The sequence below is a fragment of the Meriones unguiculatus genome, chromosome 1 (genome assembly GCF_030254825.1).
Source record: "Meriones unguiculatus strain TT.TT164.6M chromosome 1, Bangor_MerUng_6.1, whole genome shotgun sequence".
NCBI classification, from domain to species: domain Eukaryota; kingdom Metazoa; phylum Chordata; class Mammalia; order Rodentia; family Muridae; genus Meriones; species Meriones unguiculatus.
Window position 1 is genome coordinate 46,931,409 of NC_083349.1, and position 12,011 is coordinate 46,943,419.

At 39.2% G+C, this 12,011-nt stretch overlaps 1 protein-coding gene across 2 annotated transcripts in view; it reads right to left on the bottom strand.

Moving 5' to 3' along the window:
• Nucleotides 1-12,011, bottom strand: part of Prkg1 (protein kinase cGMP-dependent 1) — a 1,175,688-nt gene that overhangs the window by 46,981 nt on the left and 1,116,696 nt on the right. For both annotated transcript variants that reach the window (XM_060388343.1, XM_060388340.1), the window contains exon 10: nt 1,096-1,192. In XM_060388343.1, the coding sequence (XP_060244326.1) occupies nt 1,096-1,192 (97 nt within the window). The remainder of the gene's footprint in view (nt 1-1,095; nt 1,193-12,011) is intronic.

The window sequence follows — 12,011 nt, forward strand, 5'->3', positions numbered from 1 at the left end:
TCTGGACGTTCTTGTCCGTAATAGCAGCAATCGTTATAGTAACTCCGGCCCGTGTGACGGGAAGTATAACACAGATGCAGGGGAACACACCTTAGTCCTGAGACCTTTTCTAAGACTTCAGCAGAGTACATCTTTCCAAGTATCAAGGCAGACAGCCCCACAGCAGCACAAACAAACATCAAGAATAGCTCAGGGTCACTTGAGTTTTTGTGGAAGGGATTCCTCCTGACCGCGCGTGGCAACAGTAACTGTTTACCGAACTCTGCCCAGTGTTGGGGGGTTCCCAACACACTGTACTGGCACCTCCTATCAGGGACGCCCTCATGCTCGGCAGAAAAGCAGGCGTGACTCACAAACACCACACATGACTACCCAGGGTTGGAATGCAGCCACCTCAGCCGCCGGGATAGATTTCCTTTCTTACTTTTTCTATTTGCAATAAGTCAGTTTGTAAACTCCCATTTCAAACAAATGCAAAATAGAGTTATGTTTTCATGTTGTTTGTGCCATGTTCATAATATGCGCTTAACAAATGAGCTGGGATGAAAAAGTGTCTTTCTCATGTCTCATAACGTGTATCTATTTATCTAGTGAAATAAGCTACATAAAATGTATATAATAAGCTATACAAAACATCCAAACCATTATCACTATAATTTAAGTAGGTACTTACAATTATGGAATCACAGAATTACTACCACTGCCTTTATTTTATGTACATAATATATATTCCAGTTTCTTTTTCTGTGTTTACTTTTAAGTTAATTTAATTGCAGCATAATTAGTAGGCACTGATCAGAACTAAGAAAGGAGGTGAAAATCAAAGACAATCAGGGGGGCAAAAAAGTGATTTACAGCTGCCCATGGCATGAATGTGTTGAACATTTACTCACTACAGAGTTTTCTATAAGGCAATTTGCAGATTGTCAAGCAATCTCTGACACACCTGCATGCTGGGAGTCTGCCTCTGCTTGGAGCAACCATAGTTCATAATGAGAGGTAGAAGCGAGGAGAAGAGATCTTAGGCTAGGAGGAAACGTGAGGTGGGGGGTGGGGAGAAAGGCTTTGAAAATCATTTAAAGAAACTTCACCTACCAGCTCTACTCGTCCGAAACCTCCAACTCCAAGGGTGTCGATGATGTTGAAATCAGACAGCTTCAGGTTGGCGAAGAAGGCAGCTTCGGCTTCATATCTGGATTTTTTGATGTGAAAAAATGGAAATTTCTTAGATGTGCAAACACGAGTACCATGCATGGGTGTACTGGAATGGTGTGACTGTGGCAGGGCCTTTACCCGCTTCAGTTCCATTTTGCTTTTAGAATCTGTGTTTTCTCACACTCATACTTTTTTGGTCCCGGCTGTACAGAACAACAAAGACTTTCACTTGCTTTTCAAAAGAGAAGAATACAGAGTAGCCACTGCATGCCAGTCAAGTGACTGATAAAGTCCAGTTATCAAATCAGTCACATCTTGGTGGTTTTCCTACGCGTCTTCTTGTGAGTGGGGATTGTTTGAGTTGCTCTCTTTTGGATTTGTTTTGGGTCTGGGGGCTCTGCTGGGTTTTGGTTTTGCCGCTCAGGTTTTAGATGGCAGTTTCTCATGAGGTTCCCTTAGCCACAGATTGCCAGTATCTTCTCTCAGTATTTATCGAGAGTTGCAGGATCCAGACACAAGTGGGGTTGTCTCTGGAGTGAAATCACAGCCAGGTTTCAAAGAAAACAGAAAAAAGCCGAGCACTGAAGTGCAAATGTCTGCAGTGGGTGATCCCAGGAGTATAGTCACATCCCCAAGAAAGGCTTTTCCCTCCGCTCACATCTATTCACTGACTCTCGGCTGGCCAGCCCAGTGTCTTTAGGTTTGCAAGTTTCTTATATGAGTGGCAAGAAGCATGGACTAGTATCCAAGTCTAACTGCACACGTGTCAATCTGACACAGGCAAGAGGCCAAAATGTGCTTCTACCCAATGAGGAGACTGAGTAGGACTCGCTTAAAATAGCTCCTGGTTAAAGGCCCTGCTATTTTTAGAAAGGGCAGGAAGGCTTAAAGTAAAGATGATCAACCCTCTGACTAAAGCCAGGTCAGGAGTGCATTCAGCTGTCTCAAAACTGAAGTGTTAAAATCACTATGTATGACCCTTGACCTTCAGGCCAATAGGATTTAGTCTAGTACTGTACTCTACACAGATGTGAAGACTATACTTGAGGAAATAGTACATACATAACTTGCGAATGATTATTTTTAATACAATCCTAGAACCTTTGGTGTTAACACTCTAAGGCATTTTTATTATAATCAAACACACATTCAAACCGTATACTGTAAAGCACATGAAATAGCTTCTTAGACAAGCTTTCAACTCTCTTCAGTTTACAATTACAATTATATCTTTTCAACAGGTCCCTCGTTGACTGACAACTCAGAGTGGATGAAAACAAGCAGAAAAGCACTAGTCTTTATTTGCTTATTGTGTAAATTTAAACACGTTGACAAAACCTTTATAAGTAAAGCTGATGAATCCAAGAGTGTTTGCAGATTTGTCTCATTGACTACACAATTCAAAGGTCACCAGAGTAATCCAGGACCTGATGAGCTAGAATGGAACATGAGCAAATGCGCATTTCTGACATTCCAATTGCTGTCTGCTTTTGGAAAGTTAAAACTCCATCCCATTTAATGCAGTGGAGTTGAATCCAACAGGTGCCTAAAAAGACATCTGTTGAGCTCTGACTCCCTGGGGGTTTAAATGTACCCAAGTATTTCCTGGACATCTAGATAAACACATCACTAATAGCATTGCTTTAGTTTTTGATTTTTTTTATTTTTGAAACAAACAAACAAACAAAAAAGCAAAAACAAACATTTTTTTTTAATGTGGAGTTTTCAAAACATTTTAAACCTTCATACTCATGCTATTATATCAGTCTCATAAAACCAACATGGAAAAAGACCTGAAAGGAAAAACTTAAATAAACAATGCCTGATTCTGACTTCTCATCCAGGAGCTGAATTTTTAAGACAACACATCAATTGCTGGTTCATTAATTAATATTGCTGCTGGTTCCCTTTGGGCCTTTGCTGTGTTTTGCTTTGTCGGTTTTCTTCTTTAACTATTATTGTTATGATTATAATTTATTTTCTTTGTATCCTGGCTGTAGCCCTTTTGACATAGACCAGGCTGGCTTTAAACTCATGATCCTTCTAAGTTAGCTTCTTCAGAACCTGGATTACACATGTGCACTACCAGATCTGGATAACTGATCTTTTTATTAATTCAAAATAGTATGATCTGAGATAGAACTCTTTAATAAAATGCCGTGTCAGTACTAACAATCCTCACGCATTCATAACAGGGACACTTTTGAATAGCAATGTGTTTGCCGGATGCACAGATCTTAGGTGCAAAAAGAGCTCACTCATACTCTCTCATATACCGAATCACTCTCTTATGGTCTGTTTAATTGATGACATCATTACCTACGCCCTTGGCTACAACCCTGACATTCAGTTTGACCTTTTCCAATTAGACTGAAAGTGCATCAAAATTAGTGGAGTGATTCCCGGCTTTGGCAGAACATCAAAGCTACCTGGGCTCTTTTAGAACAACTCTGGGCCTCACTGCACACAAGTGAAACAGTTATTTCTAGCGCTGGTATCAAAAGTCTCAAAAGCGAGAAAGTCCCAGAGATTCTGCTGCGTGGTCAGAGCCAAGCCCCACCCTTCTGAAGGTCCAGCACATTCCGGCAGTGGCTCCTGATCCAGAGTGCAGATGAAACTGGACCAGAGGGAGAAGCTGTTTCCCAAGAAGGTTTGAGCCGCCTTCATTTTTGGTCCTCCACCATAAGGTGAACAGTGGCTCTATAGTGGGTAACAGCTTAGAATGTTAACAAATAAATAATTAGGGCTGGCGAGATGGTTCAGTTGGTGACAGTGTTTGCCAAATGAACCTGACAACCTGAGTTTAATTCCTAGAAGCCACAGTGAAAGGAGAGAATCAACTTGTACAAGTCTCCCTTTGATCTCCACACATAAGTATCTCTACTTATCCCAGACACACACACTTACACACACACACAGAGTCATACACATATACACACACACTTTCTCACACACACATACTCATACACGCATACACACGCACACACACATGCATATATTCATACACACACATTTGCTAAGCAGTAGACATTTCCTTTAGCTATAGGAATCCATTAGCCTATATACATTTTCCTTAAGCAGAAGTATTGATTAGGATTTCCAATATCACTGTAATCACACTTTGCTAGTTTGAAAAAAAAATTACTCTGCTAATATTATTATGTGAATATAAAAACTGTTCCCTGAAGACATTATCTTAATATTGATGAAGTGTTTTTTTAAAGGAGCTTTAAGGTAATTGTAGTCTTGATCCTCCACTCTGTTTCTATTTGTTTCAGGGACTAATTCTTGCACAATTCAAATAACATAGAGGTGGTTTCTCTTTTACAACCCAGGAAAAGCAATGAGTTGGTTATTATTTTAGATGTGATTAATTTTTTCTTCTCGTTTAGATTTATTAAAGAGTAGGGTCTTCATCAAAGAGACTTTCACACTTTCCCCTCTGAGTGAACAACTTTAAAACACGAACAAGGTTGCGTGCAGAGATTCCTAAAGATGCTCGGCTGTGATTTTCTTTTCCGTTCTTTTTCTTTATTGTCTACAACAGGAGGGATATATACATTCTTTTCCTTGAGGATTTATATAAGAAAATCTGAACTCATCAGTGATCTTCTAATTTTTTACAGAGTTGATGAAGTTTGAATGGGAGAGAGACTAAGTTACTGACACATTAAATAACCCTTTTTCATCAAAACCAAACCGAGCGTCCAATTCACGTTTTTAGTTAACCTGCTGTGGGGAGGCCAGGGAACAACAAAAAATGTATGGTGATGTGTTCATCAGTTGAACAGTGTTTATGGAGGGGCCATTGCCAAGTGTTTAATAGAAATCGGTTTCAGTAGCATGTACAATCCTCAACTTCAGGTTGCTTACACTATAACAGGGTTATACACTGTATTCTCTAATTGCTCTTAAGTCAGTGTGAGCCATTAACTTAAACTTAGTAATGGTACAAACTTATGGGTATGTTTTTCCAGAAAAGTATAAATACTGGCACATAGATTTCTGTTACAACAGTATGAAGCCTATACACCTATAACTAGATTAATAAAATACAACTAGGCGGTGGAGTGTGGCTTATAGATAGAGCATTTTCTTAGCAAGTGTGAGACTGTGTTTTCAATTCCCAGCAAACATATAAAATGAGCAACCAAAGCTATAACAGACATATTTTTAAAAAATCAAAAATTCCTATACAAGATATTAAGTGTGTTGTGTGAAGCAAGCAAAGGGAACATATCATTTCTCAAACATTTCTAATAAAAAAAAACAAACTTCACGTGGGATGATAGTGATTAGAAACAACAGAGCATTGTTAGTCCTTATAGGGTACTTGTTAAACTGTGAAATGTTGGGCAGCCGAGACAGCTGGAAAAAAATGAAATTGTCTTGAAATTTACTCCCTTTTCAATTTTTCTTTTATGCCACATGAGTTCCTAAAGCAGTGAAATTGAAAAAACTGAAGGGGGCGGGTTTGACTATGCTGCTCATGGCCTGGGACATCTGTATTTCTTTCACCCCTGCATCTACCTCTCCTGTTTCTACCGCCACTCATTGGTGCTCTGCTAGGCCCACATTTCTCTAGGAAACAGTTAATGATATCTATATTTCTAGTTCTTCCATTATTAACAACAAAGTCTAGGGGTTCTTCTCCAGCTACCACACTTATGTCTCTGGTTCTCACATAGCATCTCTGAATCAGTTACTTCCTAATTGTTAATTGAAAGAATTGGATGTTGTAACTTAGGAGTTATTATTATTAAATAGTCAACACGTTTCCCTGGGTCTCATCAACTGGATGAGTGACTCATCCAGAACCAAACCTATGGGACTTACCATTATAGCTCTACCTTGATTATTATAATAAAAATATTTCTACACCATTTGATAAAGCAGACAATATTATGTATACTTTTGAGTAAAGGTGAAGTGACCAAAACATGGTAAGATGAGAAATTAAGAACCATTTGAACAAAGCAAATGTGGCCCTGTTTGTTTTCGTTCACCTTATCTACCATAAAAATGAACTTCAGAAATCTGAGGCTTCAAAGAAAAAAATGAAAAATCTCAGAATCTCCTGATTCACATACAAATGACATTTTCTGGCTTTGCTTGAACTCACCTGCTCTTGAGTGCACTTGTATTGCCACTGAGTTTAGGTTTATCAGTTCTTGGGGGAATATATATATAAAATATATATATTATATAATATGTATAATATATATATATATATAATAAACATGAATTGGTTGCTAGTTCAAGTCAGAATCCAGGTTCTAAAGGCATAATGGAATGTCTAGAAATTATCTGCCAGGTAAATGTCTAGAAATTATCTGCCATCACCTTGTATTTGATGAGAGGTCATTGGAATCTACAGGTACATTTTATAGAAATAGATTTAAAAAGGAGTGAGAGATTTCAGAAATGTGATTTATATGCAAAAGACACAGTCCTGTTCTATGATAAATACAAACTACAACACTGACCCTATCCTAAATAAAGACTTACTTGTATACAAAATATGTGGTAGAATAGTAGTTTCTGATTTAATAGAGCTTGGTGTGTTGAATAATTTGTGTGGCAAGTACATTTAAATGTAGTAAAAAATATATTGAACTATATTCATGGCAGCTTTATTTGTAATAGCCAGAAACTGGAAACAATCTACAGGTCCCTCAGCTGAAGAATGGATAAAGAAAATGTGGTACATTTACACAATGGAATACTATTTAGATCTAAGAAAAAACAAACAAACAAAAATCATGCAATATACAGGTGAATGGATAAAACCGGAAAAGATCATCCTGAGTGAGATAACCCAGGCCCAGAAAGACATGCATGGTATGTACTCACTTACAAGTATTTTTATATTAGCCATAAACTACAGGATGACCATGCTACAATCCACAGACCCAAAGAAGTCAAGAGGGCTCAAGTGAAAGTGCTGAATCTCACTCAGAGCAGGAAATAAATACATATCTGAAGTAGATAAAGGGAAAGAACTGGATGGGAGAGGGGCTGGGGAGGCTAACAGGGGTGGAGATCAGCTCCTTGTACACTTAACTGTGTGGAGAGCAGGGTTGGGGGTTGGGGGAGGATCTAGAGAGAGAACAAAAATTTGTGTGGGAGGGCATCTCTGGGACATAGGACATGGGAGGATCCCAGGAGTCCATGGGGGTGACCCTAGTGGAGACATCTAGCAGCGGGAGTTGAGAAGCTTGAAGTGGCCACCTCCTGTATCAGATGGGGCTTCCAGTGGAAAAGGGGGGACACCAATAGACCCACAAAACCTGAGACCACAAATTTATCTTGCCTACAAGAAGTGTAGGGGTAAAGATGGAACAGAGATTGAGGGAATGGCAAACCAATGACTGGCCCAATTTGAGACCCACCCCGTGGGTGAGAGCCAACCCCTGTCACTATTAATGATAACCTGCTATGCTTGCAGACAGGAGCCTAGCATAGCTGTCTCTTCTGAGAAGCTTCATCCAGCAGCTGATGGAAACAGATGTAGAGACCCACAGCCAAACAATAGGCTGGGCTTGGGGATGTTCTGTGCAAGAGTGGGAGGGAGGATAGAGGAGCAGGAGGGGTCAGGGACACCACAAGAAGACCTACAGAGCAAATTAATCTGGGCCCATGGGCCCGCACAGAGACTGAAGAGCTTGCATGCGCAGTACCTAGAACTCCTACACGTATGCAGCCTCTGTGCGCGTGCCAGCATGCTGGTCCTCCAACAATGGTAGTAGGGGCTGTCTCTGGCTCTGTTGCCTGCCACTTGATCCCTTCCCCCTAGCTGCACTGTTAGGCCCCAGTGGGAGAAGATGCTCTTAGTCCTGCTGTGACTTGAGGTACCTGGGTGGGTTGATACCCCTTGGGGGGCCTCCTTTTCTCTGAGAAAAAGCAGCGCGGGGAATGGGGGCATAAAGGTGGGAGCAAGAGGAGAGAAGGGAAGTGACTGGAATCAGGCCATAAAGAGATTAGATTAATAAGTAAATGAAGAAAAAAGTTGTACAAGAATAAAAAAAGAAACAAAAGCACTATATATATATATAGTTTATATTTTATATATATAGTGTATATATATATATATATATATATATATATATATATATATTTTTTTTTTTTTCCTGTGCAGTCCTGGCTATCCTGGACTTGCTTTGTAGACCAGGTTGGCCTCAAATTCACAGAGATCCGCCTGCCTCTGCCTCTCTGAGTACCAGGATTACATCACCGTGCCTGGCTACAAGATATATTTGAACAACAGTTTTTTCTGCATTGTTAATAATTATTCATACCTTTATTTATGTACTTGAGTTTTAACCTATAATGATACTGAGCACGTGGCTACTCTAGCGACATAAAAGGGCTCAAAATGAAAATGTACTGGTGCCTAGAAGGCAATTTTAAAAATGTTTAACAACAGGGAAATAACTGTAAAAGAAATTAGTGAGGCTATGCTATTATACACTGAAATTCTGAAACATATGTTCAACATGCAATTGCAACTATCAATTTTTAAAGATTTATGCAATTTGAGATGAATTTTTCTTTCTCTCAACTGATTTCCTAAATAAATACATACTACCATGAAAAAAAAAATGAATGTCAAAAGCTACGTTCTGGTGCATTTTCATGGACCTCAATTCCGATTGTAGGGGGAACGGAAGGACAGTGGTGAGGGCAGAACAGTCCAAGACTCTAAATTGGCAGTTGTTTTTTGTTTTCCATAAATGTAAACATTTATTACAAACACTAGCTTATTTAAACACATCCTCTTTAGTTGTAGAGATTTAGAATAAACTTGCTATCAGATTTCACTTTCATTGGAACTGGGAATTAGAAGGAATATTGTTACATTACTTCATTTTTCACTTCATAATATTTTGGACACAAACACATGCACACGTACACACACACACACACACACAGCTTATTAGAAATTGCCAAATCATTCTCAATTTTAAATAATTAGTAAATATAATAGGATGAAAGAAATTGGAAAGGGCCATTCAGACCTGCCACAATTCTTTATTACATTTAACAAAAAGAGGTTTTTCCATATTTGTATTTTTTTTTAAATTGTTGCATATTTTGCAGAGGAAAATTAGCTTTTGACTATACCCTGTTTTGATTTGTCTTTTCTGAATGCCCCATCCGCACACAAGTGCCTAGTCTCAGGCTCTTTAACAGCCAAGTGTTCATGGCCTAATGGGTTGATTTGGTTTCACCACGCCCTTGACAACACAAGCTCCAACACTGGTGGGAACATTGCATTTGCTTGTTGCCCGTCTTTCCCAAAAGTTTTACAACATGTGTGTGTTGGAAGCGCCCTTCGCATTCCAGAAGGTGGTATCTGTTTGGACCCTCAATTCAAGTTGCCCTCTTACTACTGCAGAAACAACTGCAGGCACAGACTTCAAAAACCCTCTTTCTGCCTGCGGGGACAGGGGACTATACTGAATGGGACGTGCAGGCCTCAGGAACTTGCACAGTGAGTTGAGGGCTGTGGAGCAAGTTACCTGTGAAGGAAGCTAAAAGAGAGCCAGGGACTTGTGTTGGGACGGCAGAGAAGGAAAACATCTTCTTTGAAGAGGAAGCTAATTCCTAAAACTTTGTTCAAGCCTGTGCTTAGGAACACTCAGTTCTCTTTCCCAGCAAAAAGATCAGAAGGCTCTTGAAGAACATGAGTATTTGTAAAATGTTACAAATGGCTGTGAGTCAGAGGTGTAAGCAATAAACAACAGCAAGAATTATTGCAATTTTAGGTTCCAACATGCCAACATTACAGTGTAACCAAGCTTCTTCACGAGTATCTGGGAAATGTATATAATAAACTAAAATTGGTAACATTTTTCATGATTTGTCTCTCTGGAACACAGAGGTGTAGAGGTTCCCCCCACCCCAGAGAGAAGTCATTTATTAGATGAATAAATGAAATAAGGTGTGTTGCTTGGAGTAACAGTAGCAAGAATCTACTAATAAAATCAGGCTCTTCAAGCGTAAGTTTAAGCTATAATTGTCATGGAAAGTAGACTGAATAGCATTCCTTTTTGAGCTAAGATCTCTGAAACACATTTAAATAGGTTTTTAATAGTAATACCTATTATCTAATGATCCACAAATTACACACACACACACACACACACACACATACACACACATATATATACTTTTGAAGCTTTCTCACAACCTCATGTAGTTCACACAACCATTAAAAGCAATATAGATAATCTAGTCCGCAAATACATAGGGTCTGTTCTGGAGTACATTCTTGTTAGCCGAGAATTCCATGCAGATTTTCTCCTTCCAACCAACCAAGTAAATAATCACTTAATGAACACAGGAGAGAGTGCCGAGGTTGACACCCCATTACCTCTATTTAAGAATGTTTTATGTTACCCACAGAACTTTTATGCTAGTCATTGGATGTTACCTATTATTTTTTGGTAATCAGAAAACCCATCTGACTTCCTACCACCAAATTTTCTGTGATCTGTCGACACAGCTAAATCTGTTAGGCCTACACCTTTCATATGTTTGTGTAGGCAGAGAATCGCTAAGGAGGCAGCAATAGCCCATGGTTGAAGCATATTCTTGGAGGCCAGTTGGCTTTGGGAAAACCCCAGCTCATTGCTCACTTAACATAGGCAGGAACAAGAAACTTAATCTGTTTCCATTTAATTGGCAGGAGAAACAAATCAGATCCCTTGGGTTATGGTAAATATTAAATGAGATTAAATTGCATGAAAGTTAAATAAAGACAATTGCTACTAATAATTTTTGAAAGATGATCATTACCTAGGATGCATTTTAATTATGTGTAAGACACTGTCGTTTTAGTCATGTCTAATTATTACCAATTGCCTAAGGTTTCTATCTGGTCTAAAAACTACCCTAGTCCTCGTGGGTATGATCTATAGTATCATTTGGTTGGCAAGCAGAATAGATGTTAGTACATAGAAATAAACTAATTTAGGAACATAAGGAGTTTGAACTAACAATAATGTGCTTTGACTCCATTCCTAGAATTTAGCTTTTTCATTCTGATTGTTTTAATCATGGCTTGTATTGTCTCTAAGAAAGTGGATGACATTTTCCCTGCTACAGCAAATGCAATTTGCACAGTATTTTTACCATTTAATTTCTGAGAAATATGTGATTCATTGCTGTCGAATGACTCAAACTGAAAATGTTACATGTAATGAATGAAGGCTGTAGCTCTTGCAGTCTATTCTAGACTTTCTATTAGAAGAGGGTAGAAGAGGGTTCGTTTTAGAAATTTAACATGCTCTTCATGTCTACTTTGCATTCAGAAGATATGGAATTTGTGAGGCTTCAAGTGGACAAAAGAAAGACACAAAGCCCTGATGTTGCTTCCCAACAGCGTCCTTACCTTCAACTATTCCCTGAGCTTGTGAGACAGAGAGAGACGATACATCACCACGCTCGCTCTCAGCCACAGCCAGAAAACAGACAGAGTCAGGTGACAACCTTCGTAATCCAGAGCCTGGAAATGACTGAAACAGATTCTCAAGAGGCATTGACTGTTCTGTAAATGTCCCTACTGAGGACGAATCATTGCCCAAACTAGAGTTTCCGAGAAACTACTCAGTGACCCATTCCTGTAAACACCCCTGTGTCGCTTTCCTCGTGTTAACGTGTATGAGAAACTTCCCAAGAGCATCCCAAAGACCCATGTTCATTAGGAAACGGTGGAAGCCTTGCCAAGGTCCGTAGGCACAAAGGACATCATTAGTTCCTTCATAATAACATGCCAGTGAAAACCATGGCTGCCTCCTGTTGATCACATACTTATCAGTGGATCTTTTGTACTGGGAAGGCTCAATGTCAGA